Genomic DNA, 23,924 nt, shown 5'->3' on the forward strand with positions numbered 1-23,924 from the left:
TCCACTGCCTGGCTTCAGTTCTGTATATCTTCCCAGGCCCTCTTCTACTCCATCAATTTCAAATGACCTCTCTCCTGATGAAATACTGAGAACTCTTCTGCATACTTTTTAATTTAACACAATAGCATAAGATTTTGTTCGCTACTTTTCAAATATCTTAATCTTATCTTCTTTCTTAGGAGGAGGCAGAAATTCCTTGAGGGCAGGAATCATGTCTGATATTTTTATATCCCAGAAATAGTTTGGGTTTTTTAAAACAGATGATTTTTGCCTAATGTGATGTACCCATTAATTCTCTGGATTAAAAAAAAATAATATTTATGTCAGAGAAAACAAAAAGGCAAGTATGACCTAAATGTTAACTTTTGGAAGAGCTGTTTTATCACCAATTATCTTAAGCTTTGGAAAGATATACCCAGTGGATTCTAGATTTATATTGATCATTCTAAAATCCTATGCAGGTTTAGAGGAGAAACTACTAAGGATTTTCATTAGCTATCTGAAGAACTTATTTTCTAAGAAATGAATGCTATTTATTACAGTTAATAATTTTTGTCCATTTTCATTCTTTTGAAGAATAAACATAAAATGAGAATTACATATTTAATAATAAACCATGTAGAGTACCACTAGAGAAAAGGCTATGTTAAAATGAAGCAAACTTTCAGTTTCAACCAGTGTTGAGTCCTTACTCACTTTACTTACAGAGGACACAAGGCCTTAGGGCAGCAGGGTTTCCCCCCGGTGTCCAGTGCAGCATAAATCACTGTGGGTACACATGGCAATGCTGCCCAAAGATCTCCACAGCTATTCTGTTTCATTGCTGTGTGGCTTGGCTGTAGAAAGCTCTTGAAATGTTTTCATCTTACATGGGGTTTCCCTTTGGAGTTAAGTTGCTCACCTTTCGCAATAAGACTCTGCTGACTGAGCAATGGGTTTATCACCTAACTTCTTGCTTAATCACCTCTTAGTCTCTTTTTTTTTTAAATTGGTTTACAAAGCACTCCAAGCCTGCTTGCTTGTTTTTATAGCACCAAGGCAGCTGGCAAAAATGCTGTGAGAGTGGTATGGATGTCATGAACAGACACTCACGTTGTTAACTACACGTGCTTGTCTTAGCATAAATTGGTTCTCACAACTACCGCGTGTTCTTTTCCTGGGCAATCCAGTTATGTGGTTTAGAAACTGAACTGCAGCAGAGAAGGAATGAGAGGTAACTTTTGTATTCAACTTGCCAAGAGCCAGGTCTTTATTATGCCCAATTGAGGTTCCATGGGTTAAGAAGGCTGGAGGAAAACTAGATATGATTCAGCAGTGTGCACTGAAAATGATTTCCCATTGAGAGGTTAAGAGGTGGGGCTTCACAATTTAGAAGTGAAATGGATAAATAAAAGCAGGCTACTTCAGGTGCACACAGGTTCAGCATAAGGGATATTGAAAATTGTTTCCCATCTCCTCTCATGACAGATCAGAAAGTTAAGAGCTTTAGTGGTCTGGAGAAATTTAATAGAAGCTATCATTGAAGGTCATTTGAAGACCTCTGGGCTCTTACTTATATTAGAATAATGGTTGCACTCTCAGGCCTTGGCTTAGCAGTGGAAAAGAAAAGAGTAAAATCATTTCATTCCCTTCCTTTTCTATGCATATAGCTGGAAGTGATAAAGAGAACTATCATTAGCATGTTTTAATAATAATAGCAACAGTAACAACATTAACACCATTTACTGACCCATGATGTGTGAGACACTATTTTGAGGACTTTAACTTGTTTAATTTTCACAACCTTGTGAGGTATATATCCTATTATTATTATCATTTCAGAGACAAGAAAACCAAGGCTCAGAAAATTTTAAGTAAATGACTAAGCATACACAATGGGTAACATCTGAATCCAGAATGCCTAATTCTAGAGCTCTAGCTTCTCGCTACCATGTTATACTGTTGGATTTTTTTCTCCACAGACATTTTGCCACTAAAATAGGAGCAGAAAAAGAGTTAGAGAAAGTGGAGTCTCTGAAGATATAACAGAAAGAGAGGCACATAGCAGACAATTACTACATCTATTCTAGTTTTAGTTCTAATTCAGGTTCTTGAATTCCAGAAGAATTTTTTTAAAGCAAAGGTATACATATGACAATGAAGTAACACTTGTTTGATTTGGGGGTGGTTGTTGTTGATGGTGGTGGTAAGAATCCAAATATTTTTAAAAGCCAGAATGGCAGAAAAAGTTTCTAGTTAAAAAAATCAGTAATTCTAGGCAATAACAACAGCTCTTTCAATGACTAAGTGACCTTAAACCACATATATACATTATTCTTGTCTTCTTTCCTGTAAAATGTGGATCATGCCTCATGTTCTCCTCCCAGGGTAGCTATAAGGGCAAAATTATACAATGAACCTGAAAGCAATTTGAAGATTATAAAGTAGTGTTCAAATGAAAGGTTATTTTATTAAAGAAATAATATTAATTTATTAATAAACATTTGTTTCTACAATAGTTTCATTTTACTAAGTATGTTCCATAAGGCATCAGGTTATTTATAGTAATGCCTTAACTCTCCCTCTGCCTCAGAAATGCTATCTCCTGCAAGAAGCCTTGTTCCCCCACTCACTGAGCCCCTGCTGATCATGCTTCGCTTATGAGTTTAATTATTAGTTTACATGATTGCCCATCCCAGTAGACTGCGAGTCTCTAGAGCCAAGGACTATTCAATTTATTGAATTTTTTATCTTCAATTGTAGAGCTCAATGCATATATACAGAATAACTGATGTAGAAAGAATATAATCCAAAAACACAGGTTATGTTTCTCTTATATTTGTTCCTGTATTTTATACAAGTATGCCACTCTGGTATAGGAGACATTTGGATTGCTAAATAAACAGATTAAATATCTAATATTTTAAAGTACCAACTACTTATTGTTGGCATATTAAAAAATCAGTTTGTCTTTGACTTGTGCAAATCTATTCTGAAAAACAGGTGCCTTTCTCAGAAGGACAAAAGTAGAGTAAATGGGGAATATGACTATAAGGCAATGGGACTAATTTTCACTTGTAATTTATAAAACCAACCTCCTTATTTTACAGTCATGCTTTGTAAATGAAGATGATTACCTAGATGACTTACATCAGTGCTTAGGGCTTTTGTGAGTAAGTCATATATAAAAAGAGAGCTGAGTTCTTTTGCTGAAAGTGATACTATAAATGGAATGTGTTCTCCTAGAAGACATACTGTAAACAGACAGTAACTGAACACATTAGAAAGACCATTCTTAAAAATAAAGAACATAGGCAGAAAATATGGCATATGCCAGAAAACAGAAAGGAAAGCAGTCCAAATGACTGCCCAGAGGAAATGGCTGTGAACAGGACATGTCTGATATTAAACAAGTGAAAGTCAGTTATGCTAAGACCATTTAGGAAGAGACTGAATATCTTAAGACTACAATTCCCATGCATAAAAGACCTTCACTTCAAGCTTCTGGACTCTTTGCTGAACACATATTTAAGTTTCTTATTATGTGGCAAAATTATGTTCTCACCTCCAAAAATTGATAATAAACTATTTATAAATTCTCCTGTAGAAAAATACTTCTTCATCTACATTTATCGAAATTGACATGAATGATAAAAATTAAGAAATGCTAAAAAGTGGCCGGGCGCGGTGGCTCAAGCCTGTAATCCCAGCACTTTGGGAGGCCGAGATGGGCGGATCACGAGGTCAGGAGATCGAGACCATCCTGGCTAACACGGTGAAACCCCGTCTCTACTAAAAAATACAAAAAACTAGCCGGGCGAGGTGGCGGGCGCCTGTAGTCCCAGCTACTCGGGAGGCTGAGGCAGGAGAATGGCGTGAACCCGGGAGGCGGAGCTTGCAGTGAGCTGAGATCCGGCCACTGCACCCCAGCCTGGGCGACAGAGCAAGACTCTGTCTCAAAAAAAAAAAAAAAAAAAAAAAGAAATGCTAAAAAGTCTGTGAAGGGTATAACTACCTTCACACACAAACATAATCTGTATGTCAAACAGTGATGAGAAAACTACATTCTTAACTTTAATAGGAAATGAAGTTCAAAAATTCAAATTTCTAAATTCTTCATACTCCACTGAAGGGCTTATAATTTTATAATGTTATTTCTGGGAAACTTTAAAAAATACTATTTTAAAATTAAAGTGTAACTTCTGGTATTATCTTGAAATGTCATTTACTTGCTCAACATTACTGCTAAACTAAGATTCTAAGTATTATATACTTTGTATTAACATGTTGAGCACTCCATACATAAATATAAAATGAGTTTATATGAAGATTTTATTGCTTAGATATTGCTTTAATAGGACTTCATAATATTGACAAGACTATCTTGCATGTGTCATTCTCAGAGGAGAGTGAAAACTTCTGTAATCACAAAAGAACTGGCCTCTGCCTACATCTTACTCCTAACTATGAATGGGGTAGGTGCCTCTCTGATGGCACACCATTATCATTATGGTGATTCGTTATATTCCATGAAAATGGTATGTACAATTACAAGCAAAGTGTTGAGGCCAAACTCTCAATTCCAGCATTATTGAATGTATGTAAAAGATGAACAATCACAGATAATATTTTAATACCCTCAAAGTAATACTACCAGGCAATTAGTAAGTGGTAAGAATTGGGAAAATAAGGTATTAGTGATCATTTAAATGACTGGTCCACATTGAATGCTGAAGACAATATAGGCACTCTGATTGTCCTACAGTATGTTGTACACGTGCAAGACAACGAAAGCTGATGTGACCTTAAAAGGTTAAGGACATGCGCCTCTTCTCCTAATATAGAAATTGTACCCTATATTCCATTATGAATTTACCACTCACCAGTAATATCTACAGTTTTTACAAAGTGGGCTACATTTCCAACATCAATTAATTCTTAGGGCTATGGTGTTCATTATCTATAAACATCTATCTAAAAGAGTAAAATATAATATCCATGAGAAGAAAATTAGGCTGACTATCTGGTATTTCTCTGGGAATGGAGATTATATGCACATATATATGTGTATATATACTCAAACATGCACATGAATACACAGAAATGAGCATACACACGTGTGCACACACACGAGAGCACAAATGCAAATTTTTGTTTTTAAACTAAACTTTTATACGCCCACATTAAATTCTTCCCAATTTTGAGGCTAATCAAAATTTTGTTTGTACCTCCTCGTTTGCTTTTCAGAGGATTTTCTAGAAGATTTGCACTATCAGCTTGGTATTCAATTCTTTAGCTTGAAATGACTTCAGTGCCTGTAAGTTATTTTCAATATTTCAAAAATCCTAAGTAAATTCCTATATTTCATTAAATATCTCACTGGTAACTTCAAAGATCGCTATTTAAGTTATCAAATGTCTAAGAGTTCACAAAGTTGTAACGCTGATTTTTTTTTGTCAACAAAAATAGCAGTTTTATTGTCCATCATCTTTAAAAAATAATATTTAAGGACTCATAACAGTCCTACAATCACTGTCCAAGAAATTCTATCCCTTATACTGCTTCATTTGGAGAGTGTTTTAGAAATACACAACTATATAAACACATCAGAAAATAAATCCTGCATGGCAGGGAGCTCTGTTTTCTTTTCCTGCCTGTATGTCCCAACACCTCCAAAGCAAAGCAGTTCATGCATAATGCTGTTAATGAATATTTATTAGCTATACAGATAATTATAGTTTTCCACAAAACCAAAGTTCTTAAAAAATAAATTCATGGCTACATTAATTTGTAGGGTTCAGAAAAGCAAGAGGCTTGTCTAGAACCTTACTTGTTTTGTTTTTTTTTTCTCCCAGAACTGAAAATACTCATATCATCAAAGGCACACTTACAGACTTTCAAGTCAGAGGTGGTATTACTACAGTATCTCCAACCAGTGTTAAGGGAAGCATAATACTAATTCAGTGAGACATATGGCTCTAAAACCTTCTCGTCTAATATCTAAGTAAATACCATCTTTCTGCCTGTTCAAGTCAGAAATTCCAACTGCAATACAAATAGACAAATATAAAAATAGTGCTGGGTCAATGTACTTTTAAGGAAGGGGATTTCTCTTGACCCCTGATGGCAACTGTAACTGTTTACTGCACTGTACACCATCTCAGGGAGTTCCTCACATACTGTACTGGTGTCTGATATCAGGAAATCCTCCATGTTCAGCAGGGAGGTGGAAATCAATCTGCATTTTCAATTAGAGTTTATAGCCACACCGTCTTGAAATGCAGTTATTCATAAGAATACATTTTTTCCTCATTCTTGTGATGTCAGTTTTTAAATTTACATTTAAACAAATGCAAAATAGAGTACGTTTTCATGTTGTTTACACCACATTCATGCAACGTGTTGAATGCATTAACTTGTACAAAGTGTCTTCATCTTCATGAATATATAGCTGTATGTGCATGTGTATATATATGTATACAAACTGTGTGTGTGAAATAAACTATATAAAATATTCAAACTATTAGCACTATAAATAGGTAATTGCAACTACAAAACCACAGAATTACTACTACAACACCATTTACTTCATATATATCTCTTCTATTTCCCTTTATATGTATTTAAATTTACATTTAAATTATTGTAATTATTGTTAGGATGCATAATTGTTGGTAAGCACCACTCAGAACTAGGAAATAAAGATGATAGAAAATTAGTTGGGTAAGACGTGCTTAATGACTCTTCTTTAAGTCAATGTGTTTACCTTACACTTAATATGATGGGGTTTTCTAAAAAGCAATGAGTTATTTATTTTATTTTTAGTCGTTGACTGCACAATTTAGCCCACTTTGTTGCGAATTATGACATGTCTACTGCAAAGTATTTGGTACTGATTTAGGAATAATGGTAATTAATGATGAAAGACAGAACAAGAGAAAAGGAAGAAATCTTAATCTAGGGGAAAAAATTAAAAAGGAAGCGGAGGTGATCAAAAGCATTTAAAGAACCATCACCTACCAGTTCTACTCGTCCGAAACCTCCAACTCCAAGGGTATCAATGATGTTGAAATCAGACAGCTTCAGGTTGGCGAAGAAAGCCGCTTCAGCTTCATATCTGGATTTTTTGATGTGAAAAAATGGAAATTTCTTAGAGGTGCAAACACGAGTACCACGTACATCTGTACCAGAATGACATGACTGTGGAACAGGGTTTACCTGCTTACATTCCATCTTGCTTTTAGAGTTTGTGTTTTCTCACACTCATAATTTTTTGGTCCCAGTTGTGCAGAATAACATAAATTTGCACTTGTGTTTCAAAGTACTGTAGAAAAATACAAAGTACCCACTGCATGCCAGTCAAGTGACTGATAAATCCAGTTATCAAATCAAAGTTACATGGAGGTCTTTTTCTACGCGTCTTCTTGTGAACACGGATTGTTTGAGTTGTTCTTTTTTGGTTTTGTTTTAGATTTTTTGGTTTAGCTTGGTTTTGTTTTTGCCGTTCAGATTTTGGATGGCAGTTTCTCATCAGTTTCCCTTATCCACAGGCTGGCAGCGCCTCCTATAAATATTAATTAAAAGCGGCAAGATCACGGAGGTCTCTGGAGCGAAATCACAGCCAGGTTTTATGAAAACAGATCCGAGAAGCTGAGAACTGACGTACAAATGTCCGAAATGGATGATTTCGGAAGCATAGTCACATTCCTAAAAAGTGTCTTCCCTTCATTTTTGTGTACCCACTGACTTGTAGCCAAAACTCTCAGCTAGCAATCTCAGGGTCTTTATGTTTGTAAGTTTCTTGGATGAGTGGTGTGGAGAAGCATGGACTGCTATTCCCAAAGTCTAACTATGCACACATGCAAACCTGACACATGCAAGTGGCCAGAATAAGCTTCTCCTGATGAGACAAGTGAATATGAGCTGCTTAAAATATATCCTTGTCAAAGGCTCTGCTATTTTTAGAAAGGACAGGAAGGCACAAAGATGAAGATGATCTGCCCACTCACTAACGTCAGGTCAGGGAGTAATTCAGCTGTCTCAAAAATAAACTATTTGAATAGCTATGCATAACCCGTGACCTTCAGCTCAGCAACACCTGATTCAGTACTACACTATAGATAGAAATGATGAATGCACTTGAGGTAATGATGCTAACACAGCCTGTTTATGTATACTTTTGAAAAGAATCAATCATGGGTATGTTTAACATTAAGCTGTGTAACATTTTAGCTATTCCATTACAGTCAAACATAAATTTAGACTCTTCACTTGGGGGATTTGTGAAACAGCTTTCTAGGTAAGCTTTCTGCATTCTTTAACTTACAACCATGTTTCTAATTTTTTTAACAAATCAATTGTTGACAGGCTTCTCAGAGGGTAAAAACAACATTGTTTTCCATTATTGGCTAATTATGTGAAATCAACTTCCTCCAATAAACTTTTATAAACAAGGCTGCTAGTCCATCCTAATGGTATTTGTAGACTTCTGTCATTAACTACACACTCAAGAGATCAACATAGTGATCCGGGAGATGGTTTACTAGAATGGAACAGAAGCAGCAAATGTGCATTTCTAGCATTCCAGCTGGCTTGCTACTTTTGGAAAATTAAAACTCCATCCCATTGAAAGGGCTAGTGGCAGAGTTGACTCCAACAGGTGCTGAAAAAAGACATCTGTTGAGATCAGACCCCGTGACTATTTGTATGTGGTCAAGCATTTCCTGACTGCCTGGATAATTAAATCTTTTATGAGATCGTTGTTGAATAATAATCCATGTGTTTGTTGGATTTAGAAATCTCAGGTGCAAACAGGGTGAACTTCGTTTCTTTCTTTCTTTTTTTTTTTTTTTTTTTAGACAAAGTCTTGCTGTGTCACCCAGGCTGAGGCTGGAGTGCAGTGGTGCAATCCTGGCTCACTGCAACCTCCACTTCCCGGGTTCAAGCTATTCTCATGCCTCAGCCTCCCAGCTAGCTGGGAATTACACGTGTGTGCCACTACGCCCAGCTGCAAACAGGATGAACTCTTTCAGACTATTGTGATACCATTTCATATATTTAAAGTATGGTGTTATTTTTTGTAATCCTTGAAAGCACCCCAACAATTCTTATTTTGGGGCCTTGTGAAATTAGGCTGGAAGTACACATAGATGAGTGGAGGGATTCTAGCCTTTTGTTGCACATTAGAGCTACATGAGCATCTTTTAAAAACAATTAATTTAAGCCTTGCCACAGACCAAGTGAATGAGAAATTTCTGGAGGTGCTACCTAGACATCCCTATTTTAAAAAAGCTCCCAGGTGATTTTGATGTACAAGAGTTAAAACCTATAGTTCTATACCTTCTGAAAGCCTCAGGAAGTTCCATAAATCATACAAGATTTCTGGGGTGGATTAAAATGGCCCAGGAGATAAGTAGCTACCCAGTGAATCTGGGGATGAGACATTTTGGCAAGAGGGTTGGGGGCTTTTATACATTGGTCTTGGGCCCTGCTCTTCTGGTCCTAGAGCAATAGGAATAAACAATAGTTCTGAAATAGCCAACACAGCTTAGAAAAGACAGAGAAAGATAGAGAAAGAGAGAAAGGAAGGGAAGGGAAGGGAAGGGAAGGGAAGGGAAGGGAAGGGAAGGGAAGTCGGGAGGGGAGGGGAAGGGAAGGGGGAGGGGAGGGAACTGGGGGAGGAGAGGGAGGAAGTGCGAGGAAGGGGCAAGGGGGAAGGGGAAGGGGGAAGAACTTTAGAACTAAGGAATAACAAAGTTGATTTGATTTTCATCTTTTCATTTCTGTTAATACACCAAAGGAGGTTCCAAAAACAATAAAATGTACATTTGCAAGTATAAAAATTAGACCAAGATACATATGCATAGTTTAGAAACAGGAAAACAATAATAGAATAATCTCAGTCTCCTTCTCCCCTCCCCCATCTCTCTTTCTAAAACCACGTATCTGCACAGTATCATATTCACATTTCTTTGGAAAATAGATAATAGTCATTAGTTTATTATATTTCCATTTCTTCCAATATTACCAGTCTCCACAAAACCAAGGAGTAAGAATCCAGTGGCCCTTATTATTCACAGTTGTTTTCCATTCTTGATGTAATATCCTTGAATCAATGCTGTCATTTTAAATTAACAGAAACGGATGCTACACCTTATGATTGATCATTATTATTAAGAAGTAAACATCTTTCCCTATGTATTGGAAACCAAATATAATATTTCAACCCAGGACAAAATTTGTGAAACTTAAAATTTTACTTTCACATTGCCATTCCAATAACAGAAGTAACTCAGCATTATTTTACAAAGCAGACAATATTAAGTACCATTTAAAAGTAAAGACCACATGCAAAAGGAACGTAACTGTAGTTCCAGATGAGTAATTCAAAGCCAATAGTACAAAAGGCAAATATAGCCGTATTAGCTTTAGCCCAGCTCACCCATAATCCAAATGAGCTACAGAAGTCTACTCTAAGTGCCTCCAATAAATAAATAAATAAATAAATAAATAAATAAATAAATAAGTTGTTAACATCTACTAATTCACATGTAAATCTGTTAGCCTGGCTTTGCCTGCACTCATCTACTCTTCAGTATACTTTCATTTCCTGTTGAGTTTAGATCGATCAATTCTTGGGGAAAACTACGAAAATGAAACGTTTTAGTAAACACACATAGACTGTCATGCATGACTGAGTTTATTTCTTATTCCGTAACTGTAGTAGGTAAGATGAGATTCAGTAAGAACATCAGTGTCTACCCTGGATTTTAAAATGCTACAAGAGAGCATCCTGGCTTATCAAAAGCTCATGACTTATGTTCCTGGTTCTGCTAGTGACTGTCCTTCCAACTCTGATTTCTTCAATGTCTTGGCCTTTCTGGGAATACTGATAAATATACACTTAAGCAATAAGTATAAATTTACTGGAAAAATCAAGTCAGAATCCCGGCTTACTTAAATGTTCAGATACATGCCCAGAAATCCTCTTTCATTTTTTTTGTAACCTAAGAGCACCATAATCTATAAATAATTACTTACAAAAACTGTTTGAAAAAGGAGTAAGAACATTGAGAAAGTGAGCCGTAAGCTCAAAATATACAGACCTGGTCTATGATACATCCAAGATATAATGCTGGCCATGTACTGAATGAGCAGTTAATTTGGTACACAGGATTTTATGTGATAATTGTTCCTGATTTAATAAAGCTTAGCGTACTGACTAATCTGTAAGTCTGGCAAAGTACATAAAAATGTCTTCAGAAGAATGCCTATATAGAGAGAAAGCAGCATTGAAAACTGAACCAATAAAATATATTTTCACATTTAAAAAGGAAGATGCTGTTTGGGCTTAAACTACAGGGACTGTTGCCTCATTGCGCAACTTTAACTTTGTGTATATGGAAAAAATGTTAGGAAATACATGTCCTTATTCCCTTGATTTTCAAATACTTGAAATTAAATAAGCTTAGACACTAAAATAAAAATGGGTAGACTCTATAATCAAGTCATCAATCATCTCTTATTAAATAATTGCTGCTACATAAAGAGTCTTATTGACAACTAAGCTTTGAATGCAGAATCTTTTGACTTCATTGGAAAACAAAAAGAACCATCTTAGCATTTGTTTGTATGGGGAATTATTTTCTGCTAAATCATGTTTTCAAAATAAAAAACTTTTTAAAGTACCTATTACTATAAAGTTTTTAAAAACCTCTTTAAACAAGAAAACTTCTAAAATTCCAAGCAAAAAGGGCCGATTTTTAATGTATTCTTGTTGTACAGCATCTAGGTGTAATCACCATCCTTTCAGCAGTGGAAGGAATAACTTAAAGAAATAAAAAGTTTAAAAGTAATTTAATGAACCTAAAGTATTTCGCTATATCAATTTACTCTGGAAAATATAATCTCTTCTTCAGGGAATTTGAGATAACATTAGTTTGCTCCTGCTATTTCCAAAATTGTGGTTTTCAGAAATAGACATTTTCTTTGAGCACTCTAGTCATGAAATAGTTCCACTTATTTTTCAAATACATGTTCTTGAGAAGCCATAGCCAATAGGAATATACAGGAAAATTGCATTTCGTATATCTGCTGCATAAGAATAATGATAGTAATGCAAATATTCTGCATTTAGAAAGCACCTTTCTTCCACGACTTTAAAATCTCTCTTATTTAATTTATCCTGGCTGATTCTTTGTGAAGATAAGATAACAAATATTTTTACTTCTATTTTGTACCTGGGTAAACCAGTTCTGATAAGTGATTGGTTTTCATAATTAAGCACTGGAAAAATTAGGACCTTGGGCATGTTTCACATCATAGCATTTTTATGCTTATTCCAAATAAATAAATTTCCTTTTAGAGTCACCATTTTAAAGATGTTTTTATCTCAAAATCTTAAAATACCAACATACTTCAAAATGTGGATTCACGCCAGTGGACCTCATCTAGCTTAACCTCTACATTACTTTTTTTTTAAATAGAGGAACTAATCTGGAGATGTTAAGTGACTTTAGCTAAGGTCGTAAAGACCTAGGCACAGAAGACTGCCATTGTGACTCCTGGTCTGTAATAATTTTTACTATCTGCAGTTTTTATAATGTCCTTATATTTGAAAAACAAAAGCAAATAAAAAAGTTATAAAATATATTTGAGTAATATGTTCTTTTACTACACATTTCAGCCTAGAACAATTTTGGCCTCTTTATAGCTAAACACTTATGTGTTGTTGCCTACAATGTGTTTCCTGCCTGTGTGTGTTCCAATAAAATCAAAGGCCAAAAATGAAAGTCCACAGGGGCTCAAAAGAGATGTTTTAAAAATTCAAATATCAGAGCGGCATTTGTAAAAGATAAGTGAGAATATGCTACCCATTGTCAGCTTTAAATGTATTGGCAAATATTCATTTTAAATAATTAATCTTGAAACTTTTTTACACAGCTTGAGATAAATTTTTCTTTTCTGTTTTCTTCTTCTTCTTCTTCCTCTTCTTCTTCTTCTTCTTCTTCTTCTTCTTCTTCTTCTTCTTCTTCTTCTTCTTCTTCTTCTTCTTCTTCTCCTTCTCCTTCTCCTTCTCCTTCTCCTTCTTCTTCTTCTTCCTCTTCTTCTTCCTTCTCCTCCTCCTCCTCCCTCTTCTTCTTCCTTCTCCTCCTCCTCCTCCTCCTTCTTCTTCTTTCTTCTTTTTTTGAGACTGAGTCTCCATCACTCAGGCTGGAGTGCAGTGGTGTGATCTTGACTCACTGTAGCCTCTACCTCCTGGGTTCAAGCAAGTCTCCTGTCTCAGCCTTCTCAGTAGCTGGGACTACAGGCACAGGCCACCACACCCAGCTAATGTCTGTGTTGTTGTAGAGACAGGGTTTCACCATGTTGGTCAGGGTGGTCTCCAACTCCTGACCTCAAGTGATCTGCCCACCTTGGCCTCCCAAAATGTTGGGATTACAGGCATGAGCCACCATGCCTTGCCAAATTTTTCTCTTTCTAAAAAAGGTCCATGAATAAAGAACTGGCAGGAAAAGAATTCAAGGGGTTTTTCCCCTTTTGGTATATGTTACTTTAACAGAATCATTGGCCATAATAAAAAGTTCATTTATTAAGTTATTTAGTGATGATTCTTTTTTCATTTACAGAATATAAATAATCTCATATATGTATTCAAACAAAAATGCATGAAGTTATCAACTTTATTCATGCCAGAATAGATATTTCCTTTATATAAGTGCACAACCATTAGAAGCTGGGGTCTGAGGAAGTTCTCTCTCATCTCAGTGCAAGCTAATTTCTTCATTTTCTTCTGCGTCTCTCTGAACCTCAGGGTATTTTTTCTTGTAGACCAGCGTGGTCCAGAGTTAGTGACTATTATGGCATGGCTACCCAGGGCCAGAGAGGTGAGGTTTAATGAGAAAGAGGATAGATGAAAATGACTCCTTCCTCTGCCTTCACTGCTGTAATATCAAATGACTATAATATTTGAGCAACTCAGCCCTGGAGGTAAATGTCCCTCATCTTCATGTTATTGCTTCACGCCACCCTGGAAAAATTATGCATTACTATAGCTCTCATTGCAATTTCCATGAGGACATCTTTGCCATAGCCTTCATTTCTAAAGAAGGGATAACTAAAGACAGCTCTTGTTTTGCCTTCAGATATAAAAATCCCTCTTCTACCCAAAGACTAAGAAGAGTCTTTGTTTTGTTTTGCAGGTCGTTTGTTATATGGAGGTTAAAAGTATTGGAAGAAAGATGAAAACATTTACTCTTAAATCTTAAAATTAGTCTTAATTATTTTCTTAATCAAAGAGATCAGTCGAAATACTGAACTGGGAACAGAAGGATTAGGCAGGACTTGAACACTAGAAGTCAGCTTTTATTTCTGGCTTACAAATTTTTGCTGTGTTCTCTCATGTTTATAAAAATCCAGGCTGCACCTTTTCTCTATGGTTACTAGCAGCGATCTTCTGAATAGAAAATCTCTGATGAATTTTGCATAACTTCATGGACAAGAGGCTTAGGGATATAGCCATGGTTGTAGTAGGTCAAACAATGAAAAGACAGTATAAAGCAATGTGTGAAAGAAGAAAATAAGGCTACAAATTACCCTCCATGGCCTCTAGGAGTATAACAAAAGAAATAATCAGGAAGCTGGCCCCAGCCCAGCTTGTGCAAGATATCCCCTTTTCTGCAAAATGAAGGGTGTGCATTGGACATGTCTATGAAGCTCACTTACAGCTTCACAGTTCCATTATTCCAAGTGTCTTGAGAGATACAAACTTTGCAGAGAGTCCTTGTACCTGTAGTTTCTCTTTCTGCTACTCAATGGTCCTCTTCCCAATTCTGTCCTCCAATCCTAGACTCCTAAACCTCCTGCTTCAGGAAAATAATACCAGAGGTTTTCATTTCATGGAGTCCTGCTTTCAGCTCCTGGTATGCAAAACAGGCATGCAAGAGACCCTCTGATTTAATGCCCAAACAGTAATTGGGGAAAATACATCTTGGATGTTTGAAATAGACCTATTATAGACCAGTGGTTCCTTCCCTTCTCAGGATTCATATTAGAATATGGGTTGTGTGAAAAACAGACATGATAAAACTTTGAGATTTGGGACTAGGCATCAGTATTTTAAAATGAAATTCATATGCAAGTCTATACAGTAGTTAATTACCAATGGTAATAATCACATGTATATTTTAAAGAACCATTAGTATTTATTTGATATGTATGTGACAGACATTTACTACTTAGTATACAAGTATCACAGGAAAATGTATCCAGGGACCAAACAACTGTCCTCAAATGATCTTTGAGAACACCATCCATTCTTGAAACGGAGAAAGCCTGTATATCTGTCTTAGCATAGAAAATACTAAGCAGAAAAGAATAAAATGGAGCAAAATGTTTACCATGTTAAGTTGTTTAGTAATAGTGATCGGTACATTAATCAAATGAATTAAGTCCCAGGAAACATCTCACATTTGTTATGAAGTCACTGCCTTTGGATGCAAAACTTGGCATTGTTCTATGATGCTGCCAAAAAATTGAATGGTTTATCAATAAAACATTGTTTTAAACTTGAACGATGAAGCAATCTATAGGGTTTTGTTTTCTTTTGAAACTAAACTCCATACTTTTATTCAGATTTCCTTAGCTTTTACTTATGGTCCGTTTTCTGGTCCGGGATCCCATCTAGAATATCATCTTGTATTTATCTGTCTTATCACACCCTTCCTTGTTTTTGAGGAATACTTGCCAGGTGTTTTGTAGCATGTACCTCAATTTGGGATAGTCGGATGTTTTTTTTTTTCATGATTAAACTAGAGTTAGGACATTCTGGGGAAGAAGACTACAGAGATAAAGTGCCATTTTCATCACATCGTATCAAATGCCACACTATTGATATGACTGATCACTAAGGATACGTGAACCTTGATCCTGCCAATATAGTCATTCTATAGTTTTTAATACAGTGCATACTTATAGGAGATGACAGATACAAAACAGCCTTAATTGAAATGTGATCTTCTTCATAATTTTTACCTTGGAACAGTGTCCCTCTCAAAATCAGATAACTTTATAAAGGCATTACAAATTTCCACACTGCTAAGGTTTCTGCACAGTCATTCCAAAGGGTCACAGTAAAAGTCATTGAGCAGGATTTGAGCAGATGACTATAATATTAGAAACTGGTGCCTTTCCATACATTTTCCCACGAATCACAGGAGTGAAGAGACAATGGTGAAGGGGGAACAACTCAATGTCTTTTCTTTTCTATATGTATAAAAAATTATTATAATAATTGTTTCTCTGAGCATATTGATTACTCTTTATGGAAGTTTAGGAAAAACGCTGCAATCAAATTTCACTTTAGCCACATGCTGGTTCAAATGAATGCTGCTGTAACACTTAAACTGACATTCACCTCATAAAGCTCCTCACTCTACATTTGTATATATCTAGTTGAACAGCACTAAATAATTTTCCCCATTTATTTTATCATTGGTAAATAATAGAGTAAAATGAAAGAAACTGGGTGGGGGCATTCAGGCCTATTATGGCAATTCTTTATGCCATTTAACACCTGGAGATTTTTTTTTCATATTTGACCTCCTTTTTCCCACATAGTTTTCAGACACAGAGTTGGATATGTGGCCAAATGCTATTCTCACTACTCTCTCTCTCTCTCTCTCTCTTTTTTTTTTTTTTTGACTCCCTTTTTCTCACCTAAGTTATTATGTTTTCTCTCAAGAGTTAGTAACTACCAAATTCACATGGCCTAAGTGGATTAATTGGGTTTGCAAGGCTTTTTGATAATAGAAGAAACTATATAAAGTGATAGGAGCACTACCTTGACTTCTTGCCTCTCTTTCCCAGTCTTAACAACGGAGATGTTCAATGCCCACTTACTGTTTTCAAAGAACAGACAGTATCTGATTGGATTCTCGGTCTGATTTACCATCCTTTAACTTTGCAGTGATAAACAGACATAGTAGAACTTGCATATTCAAAGGGACAGAAAATCTTTCTTTGACCTCATCATAACAGGAAATTGCTGAATTGGAGGTGGAAGCCTTAGAAACTTGTCCTGAGTGTTGTCAGTTGGAGCAGTGTCCAGTGAAGTATGCTAGGAGGAAGTCGAGGGACATAGTGTGTGAAGTCACAGGGAGGGGTTGCCTCTCCTGAATGGAAGCAGAAGTGGTCACACAGTATCTTCATTTCTGTAGTACTTGTGAAATTTGGCCACTCACAAGAAAAACAAAATATGAACCAACTTCAATGTAAATATATAAAATATATGAAATGTGAGGCAAACAATTGCAAATTGAAAGAATCTATTTTTAGCAGCAATTGTTCTATTTTTACTGCTCTATAAAGGATATTCTGGTGGTAAATAAATTATGCTATAGCATATACTATTTGGACAAAGATGCCACTTAAGATACATAATACGAAATAGATAATTATTTGTGGAGTTTTGTTTTATATAAAAAAGGTACATTGACATTCTGAAGCCAAAAATTCCACTGCTATATAGAGAATTGTTTTAGAAACAGCATTCTTTCTTTTATTTCTTTTATTTATTTATTTTTTTGAGATGGAGTCTTGCTCTGTCACCCAGACTGGAGTGCAATGGCGTGACCTCGGCTCACTGCTTCCTCCGCCTCCTGGGTTTGAGCAATTCTCCTGGCTTAGCCTTCCAGGAAGCTGGGACTACAGGCACCCACCACCATGCCCAGATAATTTTTGTATTTTTAATAGAGATGGGGCTTCACCATGTTGGCCAGGCTGGTCTCGAACTCCTGACCTCAGGTGATCCACTGGCCTCGGCCTCCCAAAGTGTAGAAGCAACATTCTTACAGGTCTTTCTTGCTAAAGTCTGAAGAATCAAAGCACCAACAAAGAAAATAAAATGACCCTGATACAACTGAGTTATTCAGCTTGCACTGTTAACTTTTTTCCCCCTACATTTTGTTCCATCCTATGCTTGAAGCTAGAAAAGGTTCAAATCTGTTTCCAGTAAGAGAAAGGACTTGAAATAGTTTCATAAATGTTATTGTTAATTTCCAGTGTGTTACTTGCTGATTAGGAAACAAAGATTTAAACAAAAATGAGCAGCAATAAGAATCACTGCAATCTTAAGTTTCAGGCTGCTAACATATATTATCATGTGTGCTTAGGAGATATATTTGTATACAGGAAGTGGAGTTCTATTACTATCTATCTATTCTTAAATCCAACAGTTTAGAGTATTTGTTCAGAGATAAGATCTTTCTTAGGTAATATAAGGAATGAAATTTGTTACCTAGTGTAACGGTGAATCAAAAGTTTGCCTAATAAGCAAAAGACTTTTCAGTCATTAATCTAAGCCCTAAGTATTAAGGAAAGTAAGCTGAGTGGGATACTTTCTAGATCTGGAATCTTTCAAACATATTGATAAAATGTAAACATTCTCTCTCTCTCTCTCTCTCTCTCTTTCTCTAATGTAAATATTCTCTCTCTCTCTCTCTCTCTCTCTTTCTCTAATGTAAATATTCTCTCTCTCTCTCTCTCTCTCTCTCTCTCTCCCCCTATCTTCTATTGCCTAGTCTGGAATGCAGTGGTGGGATCATGACTCACTGCAGCCTTGATCTCCTGGGTTCAAGCAGTTCTCCTGCCTCAGCCTCCTGAGTAGCTGGGACCACAGGCACACTCCACCATGTCTGGCCAAAAATTTTTGAATTTTTTGTAGAGACCAGGTTTCACCAAGTTGCCCAGGCTGATTTCAAATTCCTGGGCTCAAGTGATCTTCCTGCCTCAGCCTCTCAAAGTGCTGGGATTACAAGTGTGAGCCACCATGCCCAGCCAAAATATAAATATGCCTGTAATAGTAAACCTAATTACCTAACACCATCAAAAACGGGGTGCTCCATGAAGAAGCACGTAATTCAAATTATTGAAGTTTATCCCTTCTAATGACCACATAGATTTCTCTTACCCCATTAAAAAAGTAGATAATCAGTATTTCTAGGATAGTTGTTTTCTTCCAACCAATTAAGGCATAATCTACGTAGTAGAACAGACGATGATGCCTGGTCAATATTTGAATAAACAATCACTGTGGTGTTATCTCTATTTAATGTGACTCCAATAAAACTTCTATGGTATGCATTATTAGGTGATCAGACTTCAAGTATTATGTGTCAAGGAACCTGTCTTACCTCCCCATCTCTGACCAAAATACAGTTGTTTTCTATAAGCTATAAAGTCAGAGAGCCAATTTTGTAAGAATTGTCCCTATAATATAGCTATGTGAGCAATGAGTACCTGGCATGAAAATGCATAAAGGAGGCAGTAATATACAACAACTGAAGCATAACCTCTGGAGCCAATCTGCTTCAGACAAATCCCAATTCCATTACTCACTGGCCACCTAAACAAGCTACTTAATTCATCTGCCTCGGTTTTCTTCAACTTTTTAATGGGTATGATCAACAAACCAACTTCAGTGAGTTATCATAAATATTAGTAAATGAGAGAATGCATGTGAAACAAAGCTATAAGCAATCACTAGTAATAATAATAAAGGATGATCATTATTTTTCATGGAGTTTTTGCTAGCACCATGTACTGTTTTGTTAATGCTAATTGTCTGATTTTCTGTCCATGAATTTTTGGCTGATCTAAGTTTCCACTCCTCTAACCCTTTGGCTGGGATCTAGGTATGAGAGTTGCTTGGCAAGCAAACTAGAGATAAATGAGGTGTTACTATATAAAGTTAATGTAGGCACATATAAATATCCAAACGTGCCATAATGTTGGAGTTCGACTCTTTCCCTAATACTCAGTTTCTTTATTCAAAATGTTCTAATTGGTGGTTTTATGTTGGTCCTGGTAAACTTTGTTAACTCTTTGTACTTCGCTGTATATTGCAATTTATGCTTTTTTCCACGGTTTAATTTCTGAGCCATATTATATATAATCAGGTACCAGCAAATAAAAGGATCAAACTAAAAATGATGGAATATATAATGAAGGAAGCATAGGATTTCTGCAATCTATTCTAGACCCTTTATTAAAAGAACGGTAGGTGAAGCTCCCTTTTTGAAATTTAAATTTAATATACTTTTCACAATTCTACTGTGCTCTCAGTAAACATGGAATTTACGAGCCATCACGTGGACTAAAGTAAAGCATAAAGTCCTCATGCTGCTTCAGCTCAAGATGTTTACCTTCAACTATTCCCTGCGCTTGTAGGAGACAGATAATACATCACCATGCTCTTAGCCACAGTCAGGCACTAGATACAGAATCAGGCAACAAGCATCATAATCCAAGGCTGGAAATGCCTGAAACAGATTCCTGAGAGGCATTCACAGAGTCTGAGATATCCTCTCTGAGGACCAATTGTTGCCAAAATCAGAGTTGCCAAGAAGCGACTCAGGGACTCCATCCTGTAGATAGACCCCTCCCCCATTTTCCTGGTGCTTACTCAGTATGACTCACTTCCTTAAAGCCACCATGAGGGTGGTGCACTGGGAAATGGGAAAAGACCTGGCCATGTTCCAGAGGTACAGAGGGTATCACTGATTTCTTCAGTAACATGCAGGTGAAAGCTATGGGAATCTCATGCTGACCAGAAATATGTAAGTGTACCTTTCAGAAGGGGAAAACTAAATCTCAGATTTTCTACTTTCTTGCCTTTGGCAAATCATTATGAATACTCTTTTGATAAAAAGGCCTTTTATAATGTCTTTACCCCTTTGCGTAATGTTTATTAGGGGGACATTCTCAGAGGTAAATTTTGAAAATAAAATAAACAGAAAAGAGAGCCAATCCCTTCTTTATCACTTTTACTGACAAATGACAACAGAAAAAAAAAGTATATGGAAGATCTAATTTTTAGGCTCCATCAAAGCATATTTGCAACATGTCATCATGTCATATAGTTTATTAGCTATGCTGTTAACATACAATTAACATCACTTGGGGATATGCTATGTCAGTGGAATAAAAACTCATAAAAAGGCTAATGTTTCTGAGATGAACTGACATGATAAGTCATTGGAATTCACTTAGTGCAGATATTTCATTGCTATCTATTCCAGCAAATATTATCAACCACCCACTTCTGCCCAGTGATGCCGACCTGAGGATCCTGGTCTGTATTGCACAGATTCTGACTTGTGTCTTCAGTACTCTAGATATGGGCACACAAGAACAAGCTAAGGCATGTCAGCAAAAGCATTTGCATTGTGTGTATGATACTGTTATTATTATTATTACAGGTCTACGTGCTCCACTAAAACTGAGCAGCTACTTACGTGCCCAGCACCGTGCCATATCCTTTCATATAATTTCATTTGGTAAAGGGGAGCAGATGTTTGCTCAGGTACAAATGAAGCAGGAAACACATAGAAGAGCATTAAGAACCACTGTGAAAAACTTATAATATAGGCCTCTTATTCTCAAGCTAAATTTAATCAGTTTACCTGGTGGGGATGAATGGAAAAAAGTAGGATTTCTAAGTGAAAAGATTTTCTCTAAGAGTTTAAGAGCAAGAACCCCCTCTCCTTTAGTTCAGGGCTCCTCCTTCCAGACCAGATTCCTTCTGAGATCAGCCATGCAGTGGCTTAAATCCCTGGATTAGCTGTGACCTCTTCATTTCTTTTTTTTTTTTTTTTGCTTCCTATTGAAAATCAAAACCAGAATATTTTTAGATTTTAAACAAAGTGAATGAAAATGAGACTACAATGATTATGGCAGTGATGCAGTTGACAATTGCATTACAATGAAAGGTTTTCTTTTTATCCAAGAAAATGTCATCAGTGTTCTGACTTCCTCTTAACCTACCCACACTTGAACTTCAAATTTATATGACTTTTAAAAATTCCAAATCACGAGAAATTATGTATCACGTGCTTTAGATTTTCTAACAGAAAGTGAACATTTGAGTTTTGCAGCTATAACAGACATTAAAGTGATGGCATCGCTAACTTCCTCTGGAAAGGGAAGGAGATCTGAAATTAGAAACACAAATAAAGAAGTAACAAGGAAATTATCATGTTTTCATTGCTTACAAAATGATCTCTCACTCATTACCCAGAGAACAACAATGATAATATAACTGGGCACATATGCAGGGCGACTTCACCCAGAAGTAGAAAATGTAAACTTCTATGTTTTGTTGTTAATGTTATTGCAATGCTATGCTATAGTTTTTGTGCTGCTTAATAGAAGATGCTTCTATTATTCATGTCTTTACATTTTACTAAATGCAGTGGGTTCTCATTTCTGAATAGAACATACAGTCATCCCTTGGTATACATGGGGGATTAGTTCCAGGATCTCCTGTGGATACCAAAATCCACAGATACTCAAGTCCCTGGTACAAAATGGTGTAGTATTTGCATATAGCCTCAGCACATCCTCCCATGCACTTTAAATCATCTCTAGATTACTTGTAATAACTAATACAATATAAATGCTTTATTTACAATGTAAATAGTTGTTACACTGTGTTGTTTAGGGAATAATGACCAGAAAGAAAAGTATGACATGTTCAGCACAAATGCTACTTTTTCTAATATTTTTGATTTTGCGGTTGGTTGAATTCAATGATGTGGAACCCAAGGATACAGGGGGTCGACTATATTTTTATTCTTTATAATAAAATAGCACATTATGAAATGCATCACCTCAAGAAAAAAATAACCTTAGATGGTGCCACTATTAGTCAGGTAAGCAACATTTCCTTATTTTTCCAGAGATAGAACTAAAAGCCTTAAAAATAATGTGATGGGAATTTGGAAATAGCTTCTATCTTTATGCTGCTTTCATATACTGTCTTGCTTTGATTATGATAATTCATTAATTAAAATACATAAAACAACACCTCATTCCTGTTGAACTGCTTCAAGGACCAGATGTTAAAATTCTCCAATTATATTTTTATTCCACTAATTAACATGTGTCATTGACAGAATATGAGATCTCTTGCAATTTAGGATTTTCTATTTGCCTATTTCACTGTAATATTGGATGGAATCTATGGATATTTAATAGCATCTGCACATTTTCAAAGGAATTCAAGAATAAACCTTAGGTTCCTTTGGTGATTATGACTGACATCTTGACCCTATTCATAAAAGTTGTCAATATTTTTTTCTCCATGAATTTTTAACCTGTTCCTTTGTGATACATACAAGATACCTAATAGTCCTGAAGGAATATAAAAATTTTTCCTGCTCTGGAGTCTCTGGGGAATGAAAATGGCATCCACTGTGCATCTTGTGATCATGAGCTCAGCCATCTCTGCAAATGACTCACACCCCTGAGGATGCTTGGGGCAGGTTTGACCTATTGTGTGTCTGGTTATGACACACATTTTTTAGTCATTATTTTTCAGCATGGAAATAAGATTTTAATTGACTAAAACAACAAAGTATATTTTCAATGTTGGTAAAACATCACCTTTGCTCTGCATGTTTTATAATAAAAACCAAGTGGCTAAGTATGACAGCAATTATCCTCAGCTTAATAACAGAATAATCTTGCTGTGAGGGACAAACTATGATTCCAGGGGAATTCTGTAATCTTTTCAGTGTTTGCCAATCTAACTAACTCTCTTGAGACTGGTAAATCATGCAAGTCAGTCATGCTAACAGGCATTTGATAGACTGTGGTAAATAACTTGAACTAACTAAGACAACGTAAAATACAAACCCTTGAAATTATTTTGTACATTCTAAGTAATCTGAGTATTGTAATCAAGACAGTATTCAGATTGTCTATGTTTTCAGCAGAATCAGGCAGTTTTATGATACCATGAACTACTTTTAGCAAATTACCAATAAAAATAAGCATATGCCAGGCACTGTTATAGATGCTGGCTAAGTATGGAACAGTGGACAAAACAGACCCCCCCCCAAAAAAAAATCAGCCACTCATCACTTATATGCTGGTGGAGGAGACAA

The 23,924-nt window shown here is 36.0% G+C and overlaps 1 protein-coding gene across 3 annotated transcripts in view; it reads right to left on the reverse strand.

Annotated features, from left to right (window-relative positions):
- The window catches only part of PRKG1 (protein kinase cGMP-dependent 1), a 1,337,040-nt gene that overhangs the window by 43,995 nt on the left and 1,269,121 nt on the right, over window positions 1–23,924 (reverse strand). For all 3 annotated transcript variants that reach the window (XM_005565848.4, XM_005565847.4, XM_015456924.4), the window contains one exon: window positions 7,000–7,096. In XM_005565848.4, the coding sequence (XP_005565905.1) occupies window positions 7,000–7,096 (97 nt within the window). The remainder of the gene's footprint in view (window positions 1–6,999; window positions 7,097–23,924) is intronic.

This window comes from Macaca fascicularis, chromosome 9, assembly GCF_037993035.2.
Source record: "Macaca fascicularis isolate 582-1 chromosome 9, T2T-MFA8v1.1".
In the NCBI taxonomy this organism is placed as follows: Eukaryota; Metazoa; Chordata; class Mammalia; order Primates; family Cercopithecidae; genus Macaca; species Macaca fascicularis.